Here is a 27,774-nt window from a genome sequence, read left to right on the forward strand (position 1 = left end):
GGCCCCTCGTGCCTGCCTGCCTGCCCACCCCCACCACCCAGAGGCTGGCTGCGGTTAACGGGCACTGGCTGTAATTTCCCAGGTCTGCCCACGAGGCCCAGAGGGAAGGCAGACACAGGAAGCCCGGCGATAGCTGGCTCCGCAGGGTCGGCCAGTGGTCCCTGCCCTGCCTGTCTGCCAAGCGCACAGCACGGGCCCCGCCTCCCAGAGAGGAATGATGGGGGCAGGGCAGCCCGCAAGGGAGGCTCCGACCCGCGGGCAGAGCTGTGTCAGAAACCACACAGGGCCAGCAGCGCCCCCAGGGCCGGCCTCCGGCACCCTCTTGTGGCAGCGAGGGGCAGGCAGGGTGAGGGGCCACGAGGACGGCTGGGGCCGAGCCGTCCAGTCCCTGCGAGGGGCCCAACACGGGCACAGGCGCGGGCTCCCCGTGTGTCCTCTGTCGGGCAGTGCTCCCACGCGGCGGGTGTGTTCACAGGGGTGTGGCCGTGCCGCCCCGCCCCCCCAGCACAGGCTGGCCAGGTGCGAACGCAGGTGCACGCTCAGGTCTTTATTACACACGTCCCTGTGTGTCCTCTCACATAAAGGACGAGGAACCCGCGGCAGCTCCCCACGCCGGCTCCAGTTCCACCCTCCACCTCGGAGGGCGGGGTGGACGGACTTGGCCCTGCTGCCTTCACGGGAGGGGCAGCAGCAGCGGGGGGACACGCCTCAGGGGCAGGGCTGGGTGGGAAGGGACTCAGTGACCCTCTGAGCACTGGGGCAAAGTGCAGAGAGGCCAGCAGGTGTGCTGTGCACGTGCAAGGGGAGAGGCCGCGGGGACCACGGGTAAATCAGGCCACCCTACAGCTGGTGGGTGCCTGGGACGAGCTGGGCGCTGACAGGTGTCACCCGCCAGGGTGTCCTGCCATGGAGGAGCCCCTCCTGGAGCCTCTGGAAGGCCGGCCGGGAGCAGAGGGGCAGGGGCGGGGGCAGGTGAGACCTGGTACCAGTCCTGCCTTTCTATTTAGGGCCACAGACTGCCCATCTGCTAATGCCAGCTCCCTGGGCCAGCGGGACTCAGCCCAGCGAGTCTGCGCCGTCCGCCTGGCCGGGGGCCTCGGGAAGGCCACTGGCAAGCGGGGCCCTGGAGGTGGGAGGGAGGCAGCCTTGGCCCAGCATGCCGCCCTGACCTGGAAGGGCAACAGCCACTAACTGGGGCCAAGCCTCCTGGTCTGTGAACACTGTCACAGTGCTGCTGCCCATGCGGGGCGAGTGTCCACTGGGCAGACGCTGAGCCTGGACCCTTGCTCCCGCCACCACGCAGCCCGCTCTTCAGGCCTGGGCACAGGTCAGCAGCCCCTTCCTGACGCCCGGCCCAAGGGTCTTATCTGCACAAGCTGTGACCAGCACCCAGGCACCCAGCTGGGAAAGCCAGGTGTCGCTGGGTCCGGCAGGGGCAGCTCCACGTTTATCTCTACCTCACATGCAACCTGCTGTTGGGGACGGGGGTGGCCAGTGGCAATGACCCTTAAAGGGTGACAATGCCAACCCAGGCTGGGAGCTCTGAGGCCTTCGCTAACTGCAGCACACAGCCCTGGGGACTGAATGGGGGGTCAGGGGGCAGGTCTCCATCCTGTCTGCGGGGAGCCAGGTGCACGCAGGACACTGATGAGTGTGCCAGCTTCCTGCAGGGCGTGCCGTGAGCTCACTGAGGACCAGGCACCCACACGGCAGTGGAGTGGGGGCACCTGCCTGCAAGGTCCAGGGTGACAGACCTGAGCCACACGTCACAGAGGGGCCTCCGTCCGTAGGTCCAGGGCTCTGAGCAGCAGAAGCTGCAGAGGGTGGTCTTCCGGAGCCCGGGGCCTGGCAACGACCATGACCCTGAGCACAAGGATTCCCAGAAGGCCTATGCGCTTGCTGACCATCCATGCTGATCAGGGGTCTCTCCTCGGCCTGCCACGGTCCCCAAGGAGGGTGGGGACTGCTCTCCACCTCCAAACTGACCCTAGTCGATTTCACACCTCCAACAGGTGAAGTCACAGAGGAAGTGCTGGGGTGGAGGAAGCAGAGCCTGAGGCCTTGGTCAGCCAGGCATCAGGTTACCATGGCTGCCTCCAGTGCAGAGAGCAGGTCGGAGCCTGACCCGGCCCAGGAGGCTGGCAAGGCGTGATGCAGCTGCGCCGCTCAGAGGCATGCATTGGGCCGTGCTGCGTGGCCTGCGCCCTGCTCTGTGGCCAGAGACCCTCCTGGGTGGAGCCACGTGGCACAGAATGAGCCCCACGTAGACAGTGCCACGTGACGTGGGTGATCCCTCAGTGTAGAAGGAGCCCGCGTGGATGGAGCATGCAGTGCACTAAGCCGCACCGTAGGGCCTACACCACAAACTCCTCTGGGAGTTGGTTCTCCCCTAGAAGGTCCAGGGAGAGGCAGTTTGTGGGCCTGCTTTCACCGAGGGCTGAGGGTCCGGGGCCCAGCGCCAGGCTGCGGGGGCAGCGGCGTGGGGCGGGCACGGGGCGCACATCGTCCAGGCTGCGGGTGTGCTGGTCCGTGTGGAGGTGGCCCGAGGTCACCATGGGGATCTGCAGGGCGAGACCGGAGGTGCGTCCTGCAGAGGCTTCCTCTCTGGCCGCTGTTTGTTACAAAGCCCCACTAGGCTGTCCCAGGCCGACCCCCTCCATGTCTGTCCCTTCCACACCTAATGCTGACCTCCTGGCAGGGGCCTGCACCCCTGGCCTTGGGGCTCCTTGGCTTGCTGTCCCCCACTGCGGACGCCCACGTGACCACCCCCTTTGTCCCCTCACAGCCAGGCTCACTGCCTGCCCTGCCCCACTCCCCAGCTGCGTCCCCCTGCATCCCCACGGGGACAGTGGAGCTGCCCCACCCCCCCCTGCCGGCCCTTCCTGGCTGCACAGGGCGCAGGCCCGCGGCGGCGCAGTGTGTGACCAGCCATGCACGGGCCCCTCCCGCGTGTGTGCTGTCACGGGGGGACTCCCACAGGAAGGAGCAGGTCTTTGTGGGGAATCTGACACCCCCGCCCCAAGGGAGCTGGGGCCCTGGCTGCCTTTTTTTTTTTTTTTTTTTAACTCATCAGACCTGGGTTGTTATGAGAGTTTAGGAATAAGATCTAGAACCATCTCAGAAGTCAAGAACAGTGCCACCGTCACGTCTGAGGAAACGTGTCCAGGGCCCTGGTTCGGAGCTGGCCGTGGTCACGTCCAGGTTGGGGTCCTGCTAAGTGCCCCCTAACTGAACTACTCTCAGCACAGGACCCTAGATGGGGGACCCCGCAGAGGGGGCCACCTGCCCAGTACAACGACGTCCAACCACAGAGACCCTGGGCCGGGGCCCCCCAGCCACACAGGGCTGACCCTGCCCAGGGCATCGCTCCCTCCTCCGTGTCCAGCTCGGCGTCTCCCGGCCTCTGGTGTCACTCCCACGTCCACTCCCAGCCGGGCCCGGAGCCCCAGCCCACCCTCCTCTGTCCTCTGCCTGGCACCCAGGGCCACTGCTTTGGCTCCTCCCCCTGCTCCTGGGGGTAGAGCTGCCCCCAGGCGGGCCCCTGTGTGCACCCTCAGCCCAGGGAGGCCCAGGACAGTGAGTGACCGGCCACACCGTGAGCACACAGCCAGAAGGGACCCCTACGCTGAAAGTGAGGCGCCTACTCAGATGCCCAGACCAAGGAGAACCCCCCCCCCCGCCCTGTTTCAGGGAAGCCTCACTGCCCCCCTCCCCACTGCCCAGCTCTGGTTCTGGGAGTCTCTGCAGGCCTAGGAGGACGCTGCGCCTGGCGGGGAGGGATGGGAGAATGGGCTGTTGGGTCTGCACAGCGGGTGGGGGTACCTGGTGCAGGGCCTCGGTGCTTCGGCCCCTCATCTTGACCAGTGTGACCCGCACCGCCGCCAAGGGCTCCCAGGGGCCAGAGGCTGTAAGGAGGGTGGGGGCGTGAGCAGGAGGACAACACCAGCGTCCTGAGGCCACCCCCCAGCCTGTGGCACTTCCCCCTGGGGACCCTAAGACAGGACTGGGGCCTCCTGGCTGCAGTGCTGCAGAGAGGTGGACCGTGACCTCGCTGGGACCTCAGCCGCCCCTTGGCAGGACAGTGGTGGGCTCCCGGTCATCTGCAGTTACACACAGGGTCCCGAGTGCTCCCCCCACGCGGCGTCTGGAGTTGCTCCCGTGAGCGGTGGTCTCCACGGGGCGCTTGGCAACCCGGGCTCCTTGCAAAGAGCCAGCCCAGGGCCCACCCCCGACGCCCCTCTTCTCTGGCTGTGCTGGGACCTGCTCCCCCAGCTCTCCATCTGCAGGAAACCAGGCAGGGCCCAGCCCAGCCCACCATGCTCTGCACGCTGCCCGTCCTCCCGGGGCTGGCCGCGCTGGTGGGCTGGGGGTTCGGGTCTCTGACCCAAACAGGCTCCTACCAGGCCTGCGCTCGGGCCGGCTCAGAGGGGCCAGTGCGTCCTTCACCTGGGCCCCCAGGACGCAGAGGGGGGCACAGCAGGACAGTGGCAACAGGCTCTCGACCATGGTGGTCGCTAGGTGACCTTTGTAGACCTGGGTAACCCCAAATAACCCTCGGTGGCCCTGGTGATCCTGCATGGCCCTCAATGACCCTGGGTGGCTTTGAGTGGCCCCGGGTGGCCGGGCCCTGAGGCTGTCCCCATAGTTGCCCTCATGCCCATGGTCAGGGGCAGTGCAGACACTCAGGGAACAGGGGTGACAGGAAGCCACTCCAGGGCCAACAGCCTGGAACTGACCACAGAACCGTCTTGAGCTGCTGGTCCCGTGGATCCCACCGTGGCTGGCCGAGCTCAGGGGACGGGGCCTGAGCCAGTGAGCACGGCAGGTGTAACCAGAGAAACGGGCCAAGACGCTCCTGTGGCTGACCCTACAGTAGAGGCATGGCCGGCGGGGCTTCGGTGAGCCCAGGGGCCTCCCCTCACCACCCCCGCAGCACAGACCCCATCCTGCCCCTGAGCCCAGGTGCCAAGAAATCAGTCACCTGCCTCTCGGGGTGGCACCTGTTACCTCCGTACCCACAGCGATGACCACCTGGGGGCTGGCGGCCACACACTCACCGTTTCCGGGGTCTGGGGTTTCCTCCGGTGGGGGCCCTCCACAGCCACCCGCTGTGTCCCCGCTGCTCAGGCCAGGGCTGCAGGAGGCCACCGCCCTGCAGAGCGTCTCGGCCCCGGGACGCTCATCCACTGACACCTCCCCAGGCTCCATGCCTGGCGTGTGGGAGCCTGCGCCGCGCCCGCTGCCCCTGCTGCCAGCTGGCTGCAGGTCCAGCTCCAGCGTGTCGCTGATGTAAGTCTCCCGGTAGCACTTCTTCTCTGTGCAGGGAGGCGGGAGGAGCAGCCAATGTGTAAGCGCTGGAGACAGGTGCCACCATGTTCCCAGAGCCACAGGCGGCTGACGGTGGCCCTCGGGTCCCGAGCTGCGTCAAGGCGCTGGGAGGCGCAGTGTGGGGAAGGGTCGCCCAGAGATCAGGGCTCTGCCTGGCCACGGTGACAGCCTGCTCGGCCGGGCGGGATTTGTTACTGCAGCCAGTAACCCTCGGAGGCCATTGCGAGCCCCCTAAGGCGCGGGCACACCGTTCTCAACTTGAGAGACTGCTGAGCAGCCACACGCGATCAGGCACGGCCACGCGGACACACACGGGCACAGGCGCTCGCGCGCTCACACCTCTTGGGCCCCTGGCGCCTGCAGTGTTTCCCCCGAGCCTGCAATGCCCACAGTCCCCTGTTTATAGAACTGGGCTCCAGAGGAGCCGGGGGGATGGGGTTCCCGCCGACCCCTCCACCAGACCCCCGGAGGGGACCTAGGGGCCAAGATGCGGCGCTCCACGACTGGAAGGTAAGGGTGCCGCGGGGCACGGCGCCCAGGACGGCGGGGGCGGGGCCCGGGGCGGGGGCGGGGCCCGGGGCGGGGGCGGGGCCCAGGGTGGGGGCGGGGGCAGGGGCGGGACCCGGGGCGGGGCGGGGCCCTAGGACGGCGGGGGCGGGGCCCGGGCGGGGGCGGGGCGGGGGCGGGGCCCACCTCGCGCCTCCTCCAGCTGCCGCAGCCGCCCGAGCGCCGGCTGCAGGGCCAGGTGCAGCTGGTGGGTGCCGCTGAGAAGGCGCAGCAGGAGGCGGGAGCGCGCGGGGCCGTCCGTGTAATACACCAGCTTCCGCGCCGACGGCAGCCCGTCCGGCTGGATCTCGAACTTCTTGCCCTGGGCCAGCAAGAGAGGGCGCAGTGTCACCGAACGGCGACAAGGGAGCCGCGTTTTCACTGCTGCCCCCAACCCCACGGTGGGCAGCGGCCGCTGCTTGTCCGCAAGTTAATTCCCCGGGCCGCGGGGCCGCGAGGGCACAGTAAGGCGGGGTGCACACCCCCAGTCATGAGAAGTGCAGGCGCTTCCCTCCGCTGTCAGGGGTGGGCGGGCGTGGGCGTGGGCATGGGCCCCGGCCGGCCCCAGGCCTCGGCTGCTGTGGCCGGAGAGGGGGCTGGTGGTGGGCCTGCGCTCAGCAGCTCCCACGGTCCCCACCCTTCCCCCGAGGGGCAGGCTGGCCCAGGGTGGCCGTGTGGGCATCTGGAAGCTGGCGGGCACCACGGTGGTCTCTGCCCTCCCCCGCGCCTCCCTTTATTGGGTCCACGCAGACCAGAGAGCTGTCGGTGCGGCAGGACAGCGTGCCCCGCCACAGGAGCCGGCCGGGCACCCTGGCGCCGGTCAGCGGAGGACCCGGTGTCGGCAAATGCCCTTAAGGACAAGTGTCTGCCAGGCTCCTGGGCATGGCGACCTGTCGGACACGCACCAGGAACGCCAGCTTCCCGATGTGGGGCCAGGGGAGGTCACAGAGCAGCTGGGGCGTGCGGTCCACCTCCTGCAGGACAGCAGACACGGGGGTCACCAGGTCAGCCTCGGGGGCAGGAGCACCCGCCCTTGAGGCAGGGGGTTCTGGGGGCGCTACCTGGTAGACCTGCATTCCTTGGAGGGTCAGTCCCAGGACAATGGTAGGTCTGTCCTCCTTCTTCTCCTGAAAGGACACCTGTGTCAGAGGTCAGAGCCCTGGGCCTGGGCGGGCGGGCTCCCAGGGACAAGCGGGGCTCCCAGGCTGCTCCCATTTCTGCTCGGATGCTGGAGGCCTGTCCCCCACCTGCCTCCTGTTCTCCCTCCGACTCAGTCCCCCCGACAGGCCTCACTCTATCTAACTCCCTAGACACGGGCAGGGGAACGGCCAGCACCGCGGCTCACAGTCCCTCCATCCCAGCACTGGGTGAGGGGGGCCCCGCGTCCCAGGATCCCCTCGGGCTGGGCTCCGCACACTCCCTGCTCCCTACGGCGGGACTGCCCACTGGGACTGGCCTGCCCACCACACAGACTCAGCCACACGCGACATGGGCACAACGCTGTCCTGGGCGCAGCACCCCACAGCCGCTCCTCGGGGCCCTCCATGGGGCAGCGCCCGCCTCCCCAGCTGGCTGCCCCGTGTGACCTTGTACAGCCTGAAGAAGTGGACAGGCACGTCCTCCAGCCGGCAGGCCTCCCGGATGAAGCGCAGCACGGCCTCCTTGGGGCTCAGGCCCCGCTGCTCGCGGTGCAGGGTGGGCACGTGCCTGAGGAGGTAGGTGCTGCCCCTGCGGGCGATGACCTGCGGGCCACACCGGGTCAGCAGCCCTCCCGCCTGGCCACCCCTCTCCGCGGCCTCACCCACGGCGGGAAGTAGGGAACCGTGCACCCGGTCAGCCCTCCCGCCCGGCCGCCCCGCCCCACGGCCTCACCCACGGTGGGAAGTAGGCCTGTGGCTCGAAGTAGCGCCCCACGTGGGCACGGGCCCGGTGGTTGCCCAGGTCGGCCTGCAACCCGTAGGCGGCCAGCAGGAAGTAGGCCTCCTCGCGGTCGGCGCACTGCGACCTCAGCACCCGCTCCTTCAGGTGCCAGTAGTACAGGTGCCTGGCCGCCTGGTCACTGGAAGGCAGGAGGCGGTCTGGTGTCCCGAGGGCCCTCCGCCAGCGCCCGCCCTCCTGCCCTGCAGGTGTTCTGTCCTGTCGGCCACACCGCGGGCCATCCTCCGGGGTGCGGCAGGGGCACCAGCTGCGGCCACTCCCGCCCCCACACGCAGAGGTCTCGGGTTCTGTCCCTGGTCAGGGCAGCTGCACCAACCCCACGGCCCGCGGCAGAGCCCACGGAGCAGGGCGCGGGCCCAGCCGCCCAGAGACAGGAGCGATTCCCAAAGGCGGATCCTTTCTCTGCGAGTTTTCTGACAACGGGACAGACAGCGCGGAGAAGAGCGAGTTCCTACCTTCTAACACAGTTGACCGTGGTTCGCTCACAGCTTGGGGGGCTACACCCCTGGCCCCCCCCCAATTCCTCCAGAGGCTGCCACACAGCTGCGAGCCCCTCCTCTCCCCTCTGAATCTCAGAAGCCAGGCTGGCACCGCCACCCCTGGTGACACAGGCTGGTTCTGGGCTGCCCGGGGCTCCGTGCCACCCTGCAGGTGGCAGGACGCTTGCCCACACTCAGCAGGAAGCCGCAGGGGTGCTCTAGACCCTTTCCCTGCCCAGCCCGACATGTGCAGCTGCGTCACTGGGAGCAAGCGAACCCCATGTAGAAGGACACCCCCAGTCTAAGCAGAAACCCCCAATCCCACCCGCTCCTGCCCCCAGGTCCCAACCCCAGAGAACAAAGACCCCCGCGTTTAGAAACCCTAAGCCTCTAGCAGTCTCCACGTAGTTCCATTAGAAGGAGTTGCCACAGCCCCCTCACGACTCAGGTGTCTCCTCGCTCGCCTCCGCCACCCCGGGAGCGCCCTGCAAGCCGGCGCCCGTACCTGATGAGCCGTCCGTCCTCCACGTAGTACTGCACACGCAGGAAGGTCACGAAGGCGGCCCCGGGCCGTCCGCAGCCCTGCGGGAGGCGTGCAGAAGGGCCATGAGGGCGGCGCCTGCGTCTCTGACCGCGATGGCACAGCCGGCTCCACGCTCAGCGTGGGCCTCAGAGACTGGGCCGGGTGGGGACGCAGCAGCCGTTTCAGGAGGAGCCACGCACGGTGTGGCCCAGGCCCCGAGGGCCTTCACCAGGGCCGCGTCAGGCTGGCTCCCCTCGGGCGGGCACCGGGACCCCACGCGGCAGCGGGACCGTGGGCACTCACGTTCTGCAGTTCTCTGCTCCAGTCCTTCGGGAAGTATTTGCGGAGCTTCTGCTCCAAGTCCATGAACATATACTCGTTGTCTGAAAAGAGAAGCAGGGCCTGGCTCAGAGCCATGCGCCAGCCCATGTCACCGTGTCACAAGCTGCGCGGTGGACCATGTGCCGGGGGCCGTCCACCCATCACAGGGCTGCCATGGACTGGCATCTGAGAGCCGCGTGAGGTCGGGTGTCTTCCAAAGTGGAGAACAGTCAGGGACAGACACTGACACTGGCCGCTGTCACCACCCTCGGGGAAGCTACTGGGCAAAGCTTGTCCACGCAGCCTGAGCCCCTGCAGCCCCCCCTCCCAGCTGTGGGCACGTCCCCCCAGAATAGAAATGTCCAACAGCTGGAGCCCGCTCCGCCCTGGGCGGTGACCCCCCACCGCACACGGCCTCTGAGCCCCGGTCCTGGGGCTCCGGGGTCTCCACCCACCAGCACCTGATGCTGTCGGTTTAAAAAGCGCCAGTGGAAGCGCGCGATGCGTTTCTGGTCAGACCGAACGCCAGTGAAACCCCGGCGACGGGGGCTGGCGTGGGGCGCTGCCGGTCGGGAGCTGCCCCGCGGCCCCGGCACCGCGTGAACCCGTCTGTGTGGCACGGGCGAGCCCACTTCTAAGACTGTAACTGCCAGAAAGTGTGTTCGTACAAGATGCTTATCACAGCATGGACCCTGGGAAAGGCAGACGGCTCAGGGTCCTGTGACGGGAGGTGGCACATGCGTGTGTGGAGTCCTGGGGGGCCCAGCAGGCCTCAGGGAGGGAGCAGGCCGCGGGGTGTCCATGGGTGTGAAATAGTCGGGGCTCGGGGAGGCCACGTCCAGAGCAGATGGTGCGCAGGGAGCGTGTCCTGCAGGCTCGGCCCCCACAGGAGGCTGGGCCCTTGTGCGGGCATCCGAGGGCAGGGGTCCGAGGGCAGAGCCAACTTACTTCTGACCACACTGAGGCCGAAGAGGTGGGCTGCCCGGAGGCTCGTCTTGTCGCACACCTGCTGGAACAGCTCGCGCCCGGTGGCCTGCACCTGCCGGAGGGGGGGAGGGGGCTCCAGGTGCAGTCGCCAGTGTGGCCCCCAAAGCGGGGACCACCAGGCTGGGGCCTGGCTCAGGCTGCTCCCCAGCTGGAGTCAGGGCCCAGCGTCTATGGTGACTGCTCTCGCTGAAGGCCAGATGTCCCCCAACCCAGCAGGGTAGCTTGTGAGGGGCTGAGGGTGGGGGAGCAGGGCCAGACTCAGGGTGGCCTGCTCCCTCCATCCCCAGAACTCAGCTCTGCTGCCCCGCCCCTCGGAGTTCCCTGGAGGGGTGCTGAGCAATGTTGGGGACCAGCCTGTCTCGTGGGAGTAGGCCAACCCCCCCACCCCCACCTGGCCCTGCACGACCCCCGCCCCCGCCCTGTACTGCAGAGCGGCACCCTCCTGTGCGAGCGGGAGGCGCAGGGGACAGACCGACAGCCCACCCAGGGCCCGAGACATGCCCGTAGGGGCCCCCCGCGCCCGGGACGGTCCCCTCTGGCTGGTGGTGAGTGGAGAGCACAGATGGACCTCAGAACCAGGCAGCCCCGGGCTCAAGCCCCAGCTCAGCATGTGCCAGCCTCTGGGCCTCAGTTTCTCCATTTGAAAAGCTCATGAGAACTCCTGGCTGAGCCTGAGGCGGAGTGCCAGCACCGCGGTGTGAGGGAGGGGCCGCGTTTGGAAGCGGTACAGACAGGACCTGGCAGCCAGCCTGTCCCCAGCTCGGAGGGGCCGCCCTGGGCACAGGCTGCCTGGGTAGGTGACCTGAAAGCCACCACATTTCTCAGACGATAGAAGTGGAAAGGACACACTCCCCGAATGGGGACAGCCCAGCTGGAGCCCGTCTGTGCTCTCAGCGATGAGGGATGGGCTCCCAGAGCGGCGGCCCCTGTCCTCGCCCCACCCCATGTCACCCGGCGCGTCCCAGGTGCCCGACAGCCGGCACCCGGTGCTGGGGGACCTGCGCTCCAGCTTGCACGCTGAGCACCTGCCCCCGGAGACGCCCTGCCTGCTCCTCCCCCGCGACACCGCCGCCTCCCACCCAGAACCTGTCAGAGCGGAGCCTGACGCCTGCTTCCCCACAAGGGCGGGGAGGAGGGCCCCGGAAGATGACTGCTGGGGAGCCGCTCTGTCCCTGCAGGGGTGTGCCCCCCTCGGACCGGTCCCGAGCGCCCGTCTGCGACAGGCAGACAGCAGACGTCCCCACAGCGGGACTGCCTGGGGGAGTTGCGGGTGAGGGGTCTCCTGCAGGTGCTGCGTCAACACACTGACGAGTGACGTAGTTGCCACCTCTCCCGAAAGGACAGCCTGAGTCAAGTGACAGGCCTGTCCCACTGCTGTGCGGGGACCCAGCTGCCCGCCACGTGGGCACAGCCCTTAGCGGCTGCTCAGAGAGCAGGTGCTGCATCTGGGGCTCTCATGAAAGTCGCCTCCAGACGCAGGTGGGTGGGGGAGAAGGGAAGGCCCGAGGGGACCCTGACCGAGGCCATGACGGCTGCACACGTGTGGAAAGTCAGACAGCTTTGGGGTCTGCAGGGAACATGCCACAGCCACGCAGCTGCCTCCTCCCCAGCGGGCCACCTTCGTGGGGGACAGACGTGTGCTCTGTCTCTCCAGGCAGGAGGCTCCGATGGCCTGCAGATGTGACCTGATTCCCCAGCCCCCTTAGTGCTGGTTCCAGGAAGGGACACAGCCACCCTCACATCCACCCCACCCACCCCCAGATCGCAGGAAGAAGGTCCAGATGGGGTGGGTCCTTTGGAGCAAAACTAACCCAGGAAGATGCTGGAGCTCAGCCCCAGGACACTGGTCACTGAGGGGACCGGGTAGAGCTCAGCGCGGGCCCAGGCACAGCTCTGGGACAAGAGGGCAACAATCACTGAAGACGGCCTGTAGTGTCAGAAAGTGGCATGAGCCTGTCCGAGAGGGAAGGGCAGTGGGCCTGTGGCCCCACATGGCCCCTGATGGCCCCCTGCTCACCCTCACAGTCCCCTCCATCACCCCGCTCTCCTTGGCGCTCACCCCCACAACCAGCCGCAGCTGTTCCCGCGTGGGCAGCAGCACCAGGACGTCCCTGCGCTCCACGGCCATTGCGCTGTCCCCAGGCTTTCCTCAGGACGGGGCTGCCTCCATGGCCTCCTGTGGGAAAGAAGGGTCGGGGTGGCCAGGGAGGGGCCGCGCAGCCACAGCCTGCTCGTCACACAGAGGGGCGGGGGCTGCCCCCTCCGTCCGGCCACAGCTGGGGCACATGGCACCCCAAGCTCACCCAGCTGTGGACTTCTGAAGACGGGCGCCTTGGTGAGCTCCTGGCCGGGAAGGACAGTGGGAGCCGTGGGCCAGGTCCCAGCCCACCCAGAGCCGGGACAAGGTCCAGAGCTGTAACCGACTGGGATGGAGCAGAATGATCGGAATGCAAACAGTGTCGCCACCTCCCCGGCGGGTGGGCCACTCCTTCTTCCAGGGACCAGGAGAAAGGGCCGCCCCACACTCAGCCAGCTGCCCACAGCCACCTGGCACAATGGATCCCAGCAGTCGCCCACCGGTCACCACAAGGCACAGGTGCGCAGGGGCTGCTGACACCCCTCAGGCCCCAGGCCACTTCCTGCCTGTCCAGCAGTGAGGACCGGCTGCGAGGAAGGCCGGACCCGAACACGTGGCGGGGCTCCTGCCGCCCCTTTGCCTGGCCCTATGGGCAAGAAGCCGTGGAAACCTCCTCCCACCCTGCTTGCCCCCAGCTCCACTCAGCTTCAGGGCCCCTCCCAGGCTGCCCTGCCCCCTTCTGTCCAGGGAGAGCGCCAAGCTATTCATCTTGGGACGTCTGCACGTCCCTTTAGACAGCAATATGACAATTCCGACAAATGCAAAGAGCCCAGCGGACAGACCATGGGTCTTACAATGTCCCCAGCTGCTCAGCTCGCCTGCTCAATGGCCCCTGACCCGCTGACTAAAGGTCACCAACGCTTTTGTTCAAAGGACGACACTGGCCACTCCTTTCTCAAGTGCCAGAGCACAGGGCGTGGACCGAAGGAGCAGGCAGCCTCTGCCACACACACGCCAAGACACAGACAGTTGAGGACAGTGGGGGACAGTGGGGGGTGCTGAGGTGGGGGAGAGGGACAGACGGGGACCGAGAGCCAAGGACAGATGCCACCTTCCCATCAGGCAGCCAAGGGCCCACGGCCAGCACCACTCGGCCTCAGTTTCTGCTCTGTCCGCTGCAGGTGGCAGCGTCCCCACCTGCGTGCGTGGGTGCAGGCCGTGTATTATGTGACAGGTGGCAAACGCCCCTAGCAGAGCTGCAGACCCCTTTGGTGAGAAAGCCGCGGAGGAGAAGAAAGCATTTCCTCGTGCTGCTGGGTGCAGCGCAGCGATTCTCCGAAAGCCCTTCCTTCTCAGCGAAGTCTCGCGGCTCCGCCATTCGGGGAGAGTCCCAGGGCCAGTGACGTGGCCTCCTGGGCTCACTTCCTGGAAAGGCTGCGAGGCTGCACGTCACCGAGGGCCACCTCCGCCCCCGGCAAGGCACCCCCCCCCCCCCAACCCCGCACTCCAGTCCAACAGCCTGCGCTGTGGCTTAGCCAGAAGGTAGCTTTCCTCCGCTGGGAAAACAGGGGGTCGTGGGCCCTACATAAACGCCGCTTCTGAGCGCCGTGGGCTCTGACCTGCCTGCCGAGCCTGCCGGCGGCACGTCTGCGGCTGCGGGCTCCGGACCCTGTGCGGACCCTGTGCGACCCGCCGCAGGCGTCATGGCCGAGCCTCCTCCCCTGCCCACTTTTCTTCTGGAAAACCGGCCTCAGCCACGACACCGGCCGGCGAAGGTCTAGAAATCAAGCTGCTGAAGCCCAAGTCCACGACGTCCAGGTGTCCCAAGACGCTGCGGGACCCATCCAGCCGTAAAGGGCCGAAGCCCTCACGCCGCGGGAAGGAGCTGGCGACGCGCGCACGTTGCGGGAGCCACGGGACGTCCAGGCAGGCGGCTCCTGGAGACAGCGGCTGCCCGGATGGAGGCGGTGTGGCGGCACGCGCGGGGCGTGGGAACACCCTCCTGCAGAGGGCGCGGCGGAGACCCAGCCCGTCAATGCACCAAGATTCACTCGGTGGCTGACTTAAGACGAAGGTAGCTCCTACTCAGTAAAGACTTAAAATAGAAAACTTGTAAAACAGAAAGTCACAAAGCGCCATTCAGCAGATGGCGTGAAACGCCAGCACTGGCCGGAGCTGTGGCCTCTCCCAGCAGGTGCCTGAGCAGGAGTGCGCGCTGTGCGTGCGTGCACGCTAGTGTGTGCTGTGTGCCCGTGCGCGTGCCCCCGCGCGCTGTGTCAGTGTGTGTGCGTGCGCCCGTGCTGTCTGTGTGCGGGCGTGCCCGTGCGCGCGCACGTGAAGGCGTAGCTTCAGTGACGGCCGACGAGGGTGTGCCTGTCCGTGTCCTCTCCTGTCCAACTGTAAGTGACTCTGAGGGGTGGGGGGCTGGGCCCTCGCCGGAAGGACACAGCTGCTCAGGGTGGGGTGAGCCGGGGTGCACGTGTGCCTGGGGACCTGCTCCAGGTGGAGACACGGGGCGCAGCTGCCTGCGGCACAGCCCCGTCCCGGTTGCCAGCTCCGGTAGCTGGGACAGCAGAGGAGCCGGATCACTCCGCGTGGGTCCTTGCGCGTGCTGCCCTGGGGATGTGCTTCTTCATTGCTGGGCCGCAGGAGGGAACTGGCAGCCCAGGGAAGGAGCGAGCCAGTTAATTACAGCGGGGTGCAGCCCCAGCCTCCCCGGCTGCCCTGGCTGCCCTCCCTCTGCAGCTCAGCCTGGACAGCAGATTCTTAGAATTCTCGCCCCGCGCGCCTCCACAGTGGCGGGCAGTCCCCACAAACGCTCAGCTTGCTGCCGCCGCCGCTGATCAGGATGTCAGGGCCCGCCCAGAAGGAAGCGGTCCGCTGTAAACAGGCCACCGGCGGCAGGTGGCCCTGCCCCACACCGGCAGCGCAGCCCAGCCCAGCGGGTCCGCTGTGTGGACGGAAGGACAGGCAGGCCCTCCGAGTTCCCTCCCCTCTGACACCTCAGCTACAGGAGCACAGACCTGCCTTCAGTTCCATGTAGTAAAGTTTAATGCTGCCTCTTAAGTCATCAGAAGAGAGCGTGGGACTTGTCTCTCTTCTCAGTACACGCTGACTGCAAATGCCCTCGCTGGGACCCCACATGGTCCCGCCACGCTGACTCACAGGGACCCGGACATGAGGATAAAGACACTTTGGACAGTAAAATATGTTTTGGCAAAAGGCAGACCCAGGTGTTTTGGCCACGCACTGGGGCCACGTCCTATCTGCACGGCTGTGCTGGGCTGTGGGTTCAAGTCCAGCTCACCACCTGGTAGCTGGGAGGCCCGGGGTCCCTGCGGGAGGTTGTGACCTCGGCCCCGCAGGCTAAGTGACAGCATGTGCCACAGCCCTGCCACCCCCAAATCTGCAGCCAAGCTGCCCCTAGAATGAGGCTGAGACGGGGCCTGTCAGTGGGGGGAGCCTGGTCTGGGTCGGGTGGTGTTTCAGCATCACCAGGGGTCACAGTCGCTACGGTGACGGGACAGCACAGACTGGCTTTCAGTGCATTTTATTGTTGCTTTTAAATCCTTTACACACGGGGCATCCCCACCCTCCTGGGGCCCCCAGAGGCCCCTGCAGCCATGGCGTGCTCTGCCCACGGGAGTGAGAGGGCGCGGACACAGATGGCCAGGCGCAGGGCGGCCACGCGGGCCATCCAGGGCTGCTGGGGCTCGATAGGGCCTGTCCCTTCCTTCATCCGGGAGGTGTGTCTGAGCCCCACCGATGGGCTGCCAGGGGCTGTTCTAGTCACTGGGAAACAGAAAGAGACCCTCAGCAAGGATGGTCCATCTTGCCCTCTGCTAGGGACACAGAACCCACACAGCCCCTCGTTCTTTTTCCCTCCCTGCCCAAGTCCAGATGGCTTTACTGTGAAAAGAGCTGTGTTCCCTCCTTCACCGCCCGAGCCAGTCCTTCCTCGTGTCTGGCCTGGACGATTGCAGCGGGCTCCCAAAGGCTCCACTTCTAGCCCCACAAGCTTGCTAAACAGGGCAGATCACCTTCCTCTGGCTCCAAGTCAGCAATGGCCCCCTGCTCCCCCAGAGGAAAAGCCACACACAGTCCTGAAGGTCACCTCAGGCTGTGAGCTCCTTCAGTGCTGGCCCCGTTGGTGGACTGTCTGGCCTCCCGCCTTGCTGCCCCAGGACCTTTGCATGTGCTGCTCTGCGTGGAAGCTCGTCTCCGGGCGTGGCCCCTTGCCCACCCTGACGGCCAGGTCTCTGTCCTCCACAGCACCAAGTATAACTCAACACACCTTGTTCACTGTCTGTCTCTCCACTGGCAGGAGGCTCCATAAAATCTTATTGCTGCCTCCCTGACACCCGCAGCAGGTCTTGGCCTACTGTATGTGCTCAACAAATGTGTGCCCAGTTAAAAACATCCTCCACAGGTCTGGAATCTGGCCAGCGTGATCCTCAGCCACCCTCTGAAGAGGGCTATTATGTCCATTTTACAGATTTGAAACCGAGGTTCGGAGCTGACCCCAGAACCCAGGTCTCCCAGCTTCCCCCCAACAATCTACCACATCCACTTCCATTTGCTGGGTCCCGGGCCCTCAGGAAGCCCTTACCTGCCCGTCCAGGGCCAAGTCCCGAGGCCCCGGGAGGAGCCGCAGCTGGGCTGAAGCCTGTGTGCCTGCGCCCACGCCTCTGTCTCAGGCTCCATAGTGGAAGGGGCTCTGTGAACTACAAGGGCCTGTCGTCACAGCCGTGTGCTGCTAGCTTCTCAGGGCCCGGTGGGAAAGGGCAGGGACGTGCTCGGCCCTCCTCCTGGTCACCGACAGAACTTCTCGGTGATGAAAGGCTCTTGTTGAGGCTGCAGGGCCTGCCCGCCACGGCTCCCAGACCGAGGGGCCGGGAGGAGCGCTTGCCCCCAGGATCTGCTCGCTGCGCCGGGAGCTCGGCTCAGGCCGCTTTCCCCTTGGGACAACCCCCCTGCCCCCCCACCCCCGCTCTGCCTCCCATCCTCATCTCTGTCCTCGAAGGGACCCACCGGGACCCCAGCGCCACGCGTCCCCTGCTTGCTTGTCCTCCTGGGGACTTCTCAGCACCCTGTGGTCATCATTCTGGGGTGGGGGAGCAGCAGGGCCCACATCTCCCCCCTCGAGCAGCATGCCCCCCCCCGCCCCCCCCCCCCCCGAGCAGTGTCCCCACACCATGTGCGTCTGCACCACCTGGAGGGCGAGGGGCGAGGATCTGAACTTCCAGAAGTTTGTGGTGCCCCCACTGCTGTCCAGGGACCACGCCTCAAGGACCGGCGCTGCAGCCAGACACGTGGGCCCAGGAGGCGCCCACAGGACCAAAGTGCTGAACTGGGGTCACGCCCCACCTGCTCCAGCGGAGCTAATCAGAAACCCCAGGCATCCCTCCCACCCCCCAGGGCCCAGGCCCTCACCTGGAGCAGGTGCACTACAGGGGACGTGCTGGCAGTGGCCTGTCCCAGCTGCTGTGTCCCCAACCTCCCTGCAGTGTCGTCACCAGCCACGCCATCCTGCCTCTGTGCCTTGCGCGTGCTGGCCCTCCGCCGAGGCTGCCCTTAGCGCATCTCAGTGTGGCCAGCTGTTCACTTTTGTCTCACGCTCAAATGTCACCTCTGCGGCTCTCCTGTGCCGCGCTTCTGTTGCCTCCTGACATGCGATGGCACCGAGTGACCTCTCCAATCTCTTGCTGATTAGCTGCCTTGGGCACTGATGGAAGCTCCTCCACAGCCAGCTTCTCCCTCCAGCGCTGGCGTCCCCACAGCTTTGACAGCACCTTGGCCATAGTGAATTCTCAATGAAGACCCACTGAGTGGATGGATACGTGGCCCGATTAGAGGCCACCGATAGGGTAACCTCCGGGGCAGCTCTCCAAGGAGGCAGGCCTGGCCAAGGAAGAGCGGACAAAGGCTGCCTTGACTTGTACATATCACCCAGTATCTAGTCAGGGAAAGTGGTTCCTATGACTCACAGCTGTTAGAACTCATGGCCCTGGCCTTCATGTGCTCCCTCTCTTCAGAACCCAAGGTCATGGCCTTCATGTGTTCCCTCTTCAGAACAAGGTCATGATCATCACATGTGGCCTCCTTCTCCCAGCCTGAGAAGCACTGTCAATGGCAGTGACCCAGCACACTTGGTATTGTGCTTGGCCATGGCCAGCTCCATACTGTAATGTCACTGTAAAGCATGTCAGGGGTCCTGCCAAGTTTATTCATTTGTTTGACTTCCACAAGGTGACTCAGATTTCTTGGACCAACCCCAAAATATTTACTTAAGGTCATAGCAGTGTCCTAGAAATGTAAACCCAGACCAACTCAGTCTTCTTGTAGAAACTAGTAAGGTTCTTAGATGTTTGCAGCAAGAAAGCCATGGGGTTGAGAGGTCCCCAAGGCCTCTGGAGCTCTCCTCTGGAGACTCTGTGAACTGCGTCCTTGTGAAGAGTGAACAGCCGTGACCTGGACCTTCCTGAGCAGGTCTCTGAGCGGCCAGCTGGGTGGAGCGCTGCCCTTCAGAGCGATCCCGACTTCCTGCGTCTGCGTGCGGGGCCCCGGGCTCCGGTGCAGGGGGACTCGGAGAGCCGAACGCCTCTCGTCAGAGGGCAGTGACCACGGGCATCTTTGTCTCACTGGGCCACGCAGCGTGGCATCGTGTTGCGGTTTTAAATAGTGACCCTAAGAGCATGGTGTTCAGTGTGGGACATCCTTAAGAGATGTCTGCATTCTACAGGTGGCCTGTGTCCCCACCAGCCACTCACAAGCAGGTGACCTTGGGCAAGTCAGTTACCTTCTTCAGGTCCTGTGTTCGCAGGGGCCTCGCAGGCTCTGGACCGGGGGTGTCTGGGGTGCAGCTCTCCATAGGGCACATGGGGCAGGGACGTCCCCACCGCCACAGCAAAGGCAGGTGGCACCTGCCATGTTACAGAGAACTGACGAGAGCGCAGTCCAGCAGAAGGGGCAGGGACTGGCTTTTCCCAACTTAACATGATGTATTTACAAACCAGGGGTAAACCATAAAGGAGGGGGTACCGGGTCAGAGCAGCCAGAAGAATGTGGCACTTCGGCCCCCTCCAGACAAAGTGTTAACATGCCCAGCAGGGCCCAGGCACGCGCGGTTCCTTCCCTGCTGATGCCCCAAAGGGAGGCCTCCTGCCCCGTTGACCCTTTGCTGGCAGCTGAAAAGCCAGCACCCCACTGGGCGCTGGGAGCCTCAGTGAACTGCTCACTGAGTCTGCGAAGTGAAAACTGAGGCTGAACTTTCTAGAAGTCAGGAGTGCACAACTGGGAACGCTCGGCAGGGAGGACATGCTGGGCCTGGGGTCGGCCTAGCCCTGGCCGGACCCACTTCCACCTCCTGCGCTCAGACAAGCAAGGTGTCTCCTCCCACCCTGCACCCCACAGGCCCCCCGGCTCTGAGACCAGGACCCCTGCTCGCCTCCCTCTGCTAAGCGTGTGCAATCCCTGGACCCTGGCTCCTCACCCAAAGCAGCCTGGGGCCGTGGTGCGGTCACACGTGCTGTGCCTGACCCTCTGCAAACGAGGAAGAGAGTCACGTGGGGCCCCTGCCTTCTCAGCACCTTCAAGTTGTTAATGGCAAAGACTCAAGCATGACTTAAAATATATATGAACTGCAGACCTGCGCTGTCGGGTTAATGTTTAAACACACGCACACCAGTCATGACATTTCACCACTGCAAGTGACAACGAAGCTGGTCGTGGGGGAGGAGGGTGGCAGGGTGGTGACCAGTTGCCTGGCGTCCCCAGCCTGATCCTATTTCCCAGAGCAGACCTGGCACGTGTCCTGGCCACGTGTAGGCGCCCACCGGAGCGCCTGCCTTAGGGCCACATCCTCTCTCCCTGGAAGAGCCCCGGGGACAAGTGGACAGCAAGCTCTCTCGGGAAGCTGAGGTCGCCTTAGAAGGTGTATCTGGATGAAGGGACAGTGGCAGCGCAGACCAACAGGCTGAGGAGGAAAGGTGGGGTAGGAGGCCCGAGGGGGCCGGTGGCACGGGGAGCACCTCTGGTCAGGCACTGGTTTACGTGGTGACTGGCAATCTGGCACGGCCCCCGGGAGGGGCGCGGACAGGCAGTGGGCAGAGGACACCTGCCGTGGCGGCAGAGGGCTGTGGGCTGGCCTCATAGCATGGATGGGCCTCCTGGGAAGGGGCTGCAGCCCAGCCCGTGTGCTGTCCCAGGTTCAGGGAGCTCAGCCGGGCTCCGTGAGGGGCCGTCAGCCCCAGTCCCATGCTGCGGTCCTGCCCTGCCTGAGCTGCACTTCAAACAAAGGCTAAGAAGCAACTGTGGGCGGGAAACCACCATTCTGAGAGTTCTGAGGCCTCAAAACCCTCACGATACTTTGTGGAATAAAGAAGGGGTTCTGCTCGCCTCCAACAAAGAGCGTTTGTGCAAAATCAGAGAAAATCCACATTGCACGCCCACCCCGCCCCTCCAGGGTTCTGCCCAGCCACTCGGGCATATCTACTCGCAGGAAACCACTGCCAAGACCTTGCCATGGACCTCTTGTGGGGGGGGGGGGCATGGGAGCATGTGCCCCACAGGCGCACCCACTTCCTGGACCTGACCACGGAGGTAACCCAGCGGCAGGAGCGTGCCAACTCCGCACCTCAGCACCAGCAGCAGGTGTGATCCTAAGAAAAACAAAACGCAGCTCCTCTCCGGGGCCCCGAAGAGATCAGTGCTCAGGTGCGGGGGTTGAGGGGTGAGCAGGCCCTGCCAGCCCCGCCTTAGTCTTGGGGGCCTGGCATCCCCTGAGGCTCAAGTTCGCACCTCTCCCTCACTGCTGGAGGGGGGCCGGTGCCAGGCCAGAACCCAGGCGACCTGGGCCCACGACAGCTGCTCTCTCTGAAGAGCACCTCTGCTCTCTGCGCACAAACCGAGACACAGCACCTCCTGACCCAGGGCACCGTGGCTGGGGTCCGTGTCCCCGACTGTGCACCCCACAACTGCCCACTGGCCTGACAGCCCATGTCTCACATCAAGGCCCGGCGGAGGCCCCAGAAACCTGCACTTGCTCAAGCAGACGCAGCGCGGCACATGGCTGGGGCCTCCGTGTCCCCAGGGTCCCAGCCACCAGGAAACCCCTGTGTTGTCTAAGAGGAATGACTGGGAGAGTAGAGGTGCCATCTGCAGAGCCTGCCAGGCGGTGGGCGACACACACCTGCGCCCCAGGTGAAACCGCCTGCAGGCTGCGCCGGGCTCCCTCCTGCCGGCTCCCTCCTCTAGGAAGCCTGGCCGGGTCTCCTCTTCCTGCTGCACCTGGTGGGTGGGCTGGGGGGTGGGGTGTCTCGCTTTGTGTCTCTTGTCACCCTTCTGGCGGAGGCTACACAGCTACACAGCACAGGGCGCGTTTCCAGGCCTCCCAGCCAGCAGGCCCGTCCCAGGCAGCACCTGAAAGGCCCGCTCGCGCCGCCGGCTCCTTTGAAAAGTCCGCGCAGGTGGAAACCCGCTCACACTGCCCCCCCCTCCCCGCCACGAACAACACCCTCCCTCCCACAGGCACGGCCGCTCCTGAGCTTTGCGCTGCAGCCTTTCTTTCCGAAAGGAAGAAAAGGGACCTTTGGCGGGCCTCCCAAGCCAAGGAAACACCCTCAGCTTGTGACTACATGCCGAGATGTCATTTTGTCACCTTATGTCAAGCCCCCCACCCCCTCAACAGCCACCCACACAAACGCTCCCTCCTCCTGGGAATGGCTGCCCTACAGGGGCAGCACGCCCCCCCGCCCCAATCCTGGTGTTTCCCCTGGAGGCTCTCGGTGGCGGCGACCGCGCCACAACCACGCAGGAGGCACGGCCACCTCCCGGGACCCCAGAACACAGGTGAGGAGCCCCTCCTCCGGCCCTGGTGTGTCTCCGGCAACTTTCAGAGTCTGCGCTCCGGAACCCAGTTCAGAGAGCCCAGCCGCCCGGCCTCACGCGGATCCAGGCCTGCGAGGAGCCACGGCCTGCACGTGGCCTGCCCCGCCTGGGCGCAGGGGCAGCGGGGGCCGCGGGGGCCGGAGGGGAGGCGCCGGGAGAGGAGCGGAGGCAGCAGGGGTGGGCGGCCGGTAGGTGGGAGCGTCCTGAGCCCTCTGCTGCGCCCCTGGAGGCGCGAACCCGGAAAGGACGCGCGCGGCCAGGGGACGGCGGGTCCACTCAGTGGCCCCCCCACCCCACCCCACCCCCCGACCCCGTCCGTGTGCGGGACGCGGGGACCGACGCGCTCACCTGCAGGGTCTCCGCTGGGGTCCCGGTCGAACTCACAGTTCCGGGTCCGGGTGTGGGGGCGGGTTAGGATACGGATCCGGGTCGGGGTCCGGGTCGGGGTCCGGGTCGGGGTCCGGGTCAGGGTCTGGGTCGGGGTCCGGGTCCGGATCCGGGTCAGGGTCTGGGTCGGGGTCCGGGCTGGGTTCCGGGTCCAGATCCGGACTAGAGTCCTGGTCGGGGTCCAGGTTCAGGTGCCGGTCGGGGGCTGGATCCGCGAGAGAGTCCGGGGCGGCGGCCGTCCGGCAGGAACCCCGCAGGGCACAGCGGTTATAGGGGCTCTCAGCGTCGCGGGGAGGCGCTCGGGCTCGGGATTGGCCGACGCCTCCAGCTCCGCCCCAGCCCCGCCCCCTCCGGCCCCAGCCCCGCCCCCAGGACCTGCGGGGCTCGCGGGGTGGCGGGGAGGCGCTCGGGCTCGGGATTGGCCGGCGTCGCCCCCTCCGGCCCAGCCCCGCCCCCAGGTCGCTCGCGAGTCCACCGCCGTCCCCAGGGAGCCCGTGAGGCGCGGCGCGGAGATTCGCGTGGGACCGTGTCGTGAAAAGCAGCCTCAGAGCCCGGGGTGCTGTTCGTGGGCGTGAGCAGTTGCTGCGCAGAGCAGCGCCTCGTTTGCGGACCTGAGGAAGGTAGATGACACTTCAGGTCTTGGCCCTCCCGGTGTCACAGCGCCAGCCCCGCAGTGACGGGCCGGGGCCTGACCTGTAAGATGCGGGTTCGTCGGCCCCACTGGACTAGAAGGCGCGCGCACGGCGGACGGCAGCGCTGCGCTGGCCACCAACCTCCCCGTGCAGTTCTTGTCACCCCTCCTCGTGGGATATTGATCTGAGCGCGGCAGTTGCTTAGGTGACGTCCCTGGATAATCCATCACGTGGTCCCGAACCGTTCCACCTGGGACCCGAAGGGTTCTCGCTCCCTAGAAAAAGGTGTACGATTCCCAGCCAGGGAAGAAGAGGAGGAGGAAGGCAGGGGGATCATATCCAGAAATTACTGTTTACAGACAGCAATGGACATACATCTTGGGGAAATACACTAAAATATGACGCGCGGTAAGAGTTCAGGGTTTTTTGTTTGTTTGGCTTATCATTTAATCAACAGTTATTTGAAGAATGAGAATTAACCAAGAGGAAGAAGACATGAGCCTTGTTGAATAACAACCGCTGTAGTTCCAAGAAACGAGGAAACTTGTGATGGATCGCCCCGCCTCCTGGTTTTTGCTGCTGAAATAGATCAGAGCGTAGGGTCTCCTGCAGTCCCTCGGCTCCAGGCTCAGCCGGCCTGTTCCGCTCTCACTTTCCACTCCTTTCTGGAGATTCCCTGAGCAACGTGCCCGCAAAGCGCCCGCCGGTTCCCCGTCAGCACCGGCTTCCTCAGCGACCCGGGCCCGGGCACCTTCTAGAACCTCACCCATTGCTGACGGGGTGCGAAACGGGGCAGCCAGTCTGGAAGACGGTGTGGCAGGTTCTTATAAAACGAAAACACGCTCTAACGATGCAATCCAGCGATCACATTCCTTGCTATTTACTTAAAGAAGCTGAAAACTCACATCCACACAGAAACCTGCGCGCAATGTTTATAGCCGTTTTATTCACAGTCACCAAGCCTGGACGCGAGCAGGGTGACCCTCGGTAGGCGAAGGATAAATGCACTGCGGTCCCTCCAGTCAAGGGGAGGTGACGGAGCAACTGAGAGAAATGGGCCACCAAGTCACGAAAAGACACAGAGGAGCTGTACATGCCTGTGGCAAAGTGGGAGAAGCCAGCCTGAACAGGCTACATGATGTGTGATTTTAACTCTATGACATCCTGGAAAAGGCGGACCTATGGAGACAGGAGAGAATGGGACCCCTGTAGGGGGAGAGAGGGGCGACTGGAGAGGGGACAGCGGACTTGAGAGACCTGTCCTAGGCCCAAGCATCCCTTTTGCTCCGGGCTCTGGCCTCACTGTCTCTCGCGCTAGCTCTCCACAGTGCTCAGACCAGAGTCTGAGCTTTTCCCAGGCCCAGAGGGGGACCTCAATGCTTATTTGGAGGTGTCAATCTGCCAGAAGGTTGTGCAGGTGTGTGTGGAGTGGGGGGTGGGCATGGGTCAGGCTCTGGAGCATTTCTTGGGGTGTGAACACCCACACGAGGCTCGGGTGCTCTGGAAACCACAGGATGAAAAGCAGCAGCAGCAGCAGCAGGTGGCCATGGGCCTGTGCGGACATGGAGCCTCAGATGGGGTCACAAAGGACATTGTTGTGTCCCCCCAAAAGGGATGCTGTTGGAGTCCTAATGCACACCAGCAGTGACCGTGACCTTATCTGGAAACAGGGTCTTTTCCATTGTAACTAGTCAGGATGGGGTCATGCTGGGGTCAGGGGAGCCCTTGTCCAGTGGGAGTGCTGTCCTTACAAGGGCAGGAGAGACAGAGGGACAGACAGGGAAAAGGGGTCCTGTGGCAATGGAGGCAGAAGCTGGGGTGCTGCATCCACAAGCTAAGGGACACCAAGATGGCTGGCACCCCCAGCGCTACGAAGAGGTGGGAAGGGTCATCCCCAGAGCCTTCAGGGGACCAGCCCTGCCCACCCCTGACCTCGGACCCATGGCCACTACAACTGCAAGAGAATGGATTTGGTTGTCTGAAGCTGCCCAGTCTGTCATCCTGTGTACAGTGGCCCCCGGTCACTAATACAGACACCACCTGGGCTGTCACTACAGTGTGTGGCCAGGCCTGGCTGAGGGTGGACTCGACCTGGACAGACGGGCAGCCTTTTACTTGTGACCAGCATCAGAGGCCAACAGCTCAGAGCTTCCTTGGGACGTTCGGCAGGTGAAGGGAAGAGAACATGCTCATCCCCTTGTCTGGGTTTTGTGCTGAAAGGAGACACAGGAAGCGTGGGTAGGGTATGTCCTAACCTGGGAGGGAGGCCGCTGCCCTGGGATTCCAGCAGCCTCACTCACACGCCTCGTTCCTCCAATGGCCTGTGCGTGGAAGGCGTGCCTTTCACCTGGAAAGCCGCAGGGTGCGGCCGGATGCCCCCCGCCCCCCCCCCGCCGTGTGCCTTCCCCTGCTGTTGTGACCGAGGACCGCCCATTGGGAGACTGGGGACCAGGAGTGCACAGAGTCCGGAGGTCCCCAGGTGACAAGGTGCTTCCCTCTCCCAGCCCTTGGCCTGCAGACGCCCCATCCCAGCCCCTGCCTCTGCCGTCACAGGCCGGCGTCTCTGTGCGTCTCTCTTGGCCTCCACTGATTAGGACACCAGCCAGACCCCTTGGGGCCTGCCCTACCCCAGTGGGGCCCCATCCTGCCTACTCGCTTCCACAGTGACCTGGTTTCCAAGTAAGGGCGCATTCTGGGGTCCTGGGGGTTCAAAGGTCAACATGTTTGGAGAGGAACACAGTTCAATCCAAAACCACCTGACGCACCCCCTCTTTAATGCTTTGTTGGGGGGCTGTTCTCACCAGGACAGGGGCAAAGGTGAGGCAGGGCAGCGTGGAGGGGAGCAAGCGAAGAGCTGCTTCCCAGGTGATTTGCTTTTGTCTCTGTTTTTAGGTTTCCCGTAGGAGTCGGGGGGCAGGAACACGAGGAGCCAGGCGCCCCAATGCTCCTGGGTCAGTCGGCCTCTCGGCAGTATTTTCTAGGAACGGATCTGGTTTCAGACCCCGCGGAGCCGGGAGATGAGCTGCGAGGGCCGCATGGCGATGAGGGTGCCTCTGCCGGGCACCGGCGCCAGGAGCCCAGGCTGATGCTTCCAGCTGAGGAACAAAGTGACCTTATCAACGCCATCGGATCCGAGTCAGGGCTAGCGTTCAAGTGGAAAGACTTCAAAGTGAAATTTAAGCACCACCTGGGGGGGGATGAAGCCCAGCTTCCCGGCATCGGGTCGGGGGTTGGAGAGAGGATGGCGGCCCGTTTTATTGTCTTCCTGCTGAACCAGGAATAACGTTACGCCGGGGCGGTGTCTGAAGTTTCATGGAACGCAGATGACAAACCAGATGGAACCCACCTCTTTCTGCCCACCTAGCGTTTGGAAGGTTGCAGCGGTGCATCCTGGGGAATTGGCAGCTCCCAGGAGCAAAGGCCTCCGGGGACTCGGTCACCACAGCCCAGCCTGTAGAGTGTCACCCGTCGCCGACCGGCACAGCGTGGCGCCGCTTTCTGCCACCCTGCAGTGTGTGCCTGCCACATCACAGACGCTTTCGTTGTTCATCAGGCTGGTTTTTCCTAAATGCCCCATGTCCCAATGAGATGTCACGGGAGAGGGACCAGGGGTCTGGTGCTCAGTGCGCCCCCACCGACGGCCTGAGGCCACCACGCCTCTGTTTAAAGACTTGCCCTTTATCTTGACCTTTTCCTCTTCCTTCCCAGCCTGTCAGCTGTCACCCCCGCCACCAGGGCCGTCTCCCGTCTCCCCACTTCCTTCCCTTTCCTACAGCGGTGGGTGTGAGCTCCCGGCCTTCAGTGCACGTGAGCTGTTGCTGCATGAACGGCCCAGCTAAGCTGAGTGACCTTGTACCTGAACTTGGAGGCTTTATTTTTAAATGTTGAATTCATACAATACTCTCTTTTAAAATGGACTTTGAGGGGAGAGAGAGAAAGAGACAGGCTGGGCCACTTCCTTTGCGTCATGGGTCGCTCCCTGTCTGAGCCCCAACCAGGATCCAACCACAGCCTGGGGTGTGGGGGCAACACCCCACCCAACGGGGAGTTCCAGCCAGGGAAGCACTTTGAGGCTTTTAGGAACTGTTATTCAGAGGAATCTCTTCTATCTGTCCCTCAGGTCTTGACAGCACTCTGGAGAGCCCTCTCACCAAACAGTGACTTTCAGAGAGGACCGATGTCATGCGCAGTGACAATGGGGCCTGCCAGCTGTCACTGCCGGCAGGAGGAGGAAGAGAGCGCAACTCTGGATGGTTTCAAACCCCACATTCGAGGAAGGTTCATTAATTCCATCCACAGTTCTATGCTGAGCACCCAGCCCAGGGGCTGCGCCCTGCCCGGAACCTGCGGCGGCGGGGAACGGTGGCAGCCAGGAGCGGACTGGGGGTGTTAGGGTTAGTGACGGTGGGGCAGAACCCTGTGTGACCCCCGAGGGAAGCAGCTGGTGGCCCCCTCCTGGATTTCGCCTGCTCCGTATGCAAATTCTCTGCCTCAGTTAACCCATCGGCCTTCAGAGAACCCGGAGCTGGGGCCTGTGTCCCTCCTGCAGGAAACACTGGAACAGCCGTTGATGAAATGCATTTAAAGAATCTTATCTCAGTGAAACAAGACGAATTTTTATAACAGAATGCTATACCTAGTGACGTAGAGTTTCTGTGATGGAAATGA

The 27,774-nt window shown here is 64.6% G+C and overlaps 1 protein-coding gene across 1 annotated transcript; it reads right to left on the reverse strand.

The window, feature by feature from the left end:
• Positions 1–532: 532 nt before the first annotated feature.
• FRMD1 (FERM domain containing 1) lies at positions 533–22,688 on the reverse strand. Its single transcript, XM_090280093.1, has 14 exons — positions 22,436–22,688; positions 12,182–12,298; positions 10,084–10,174; positions 9,118–9,197; positions 8,797–8,873; positions 7,747–7,933; positions 7,461–7,616; positions 6,936–7,001; positions 6,780–6,848; positions 6,022–6,196; positions 5,106–5,315; positions 5,058–5,069; positions 3,823–3,905; positions 533–2,561 (listed from the first exon to the last, which is right to left on the reverse strand). The coding sequence occupies exons 2-14, from the start codon at positions 12,248–12,250 to the stop codon at positions 2,355–2,357; spliced, it is 1,482 nt and encodes a 493-aa protein (XP_090136219.1). The 5' UTR covers positions 12,251–12,298; positions 22,436–22,688; the 3' UTR covers positions 533–2,354.
• Between the last annotated feature and the right edge of the window lie 5,086 nt (positions 22,689–27,774).

This window comes from Furipterus horrens, unplaced genomic scaffold, assembly GCF_987537825.1.
Source record: "Furipterus horrens unplaced genomic scaffold, mFurHor1.1.pri manual_scaffold_6, whole genome shotgun sequence".
NCBI lineage: Eukaryota > Metazoa > Chordata > Mammalia > Chiroptera > Furipteridae > Furipterus > Furipterus horrens.

Coding starts and splice junctions, on each gene's coding strand:
- FRMD1 (XM_090280093.1), bottom strand. CDS start 12,250: ATGGCCGTGGAGCGCAGGGACGTCCTGGTGCTGCTGCCCACGCGGGAA. Junction 7,934..8,796: donor GAGGACGGACGGCTCATCAG/GTACGGGCGCCG, acceptor CCTGCCTTCCAG/TGACCAGGCGGCCAGGCACC. Junction 6,197..6,779: donor TCGGGAAGCTGGCGTTCCTG/GTGCGTGTCCGA, acceptor TTGCTGGCCCAG/GGCAAGAAGTTCGAGATCCA.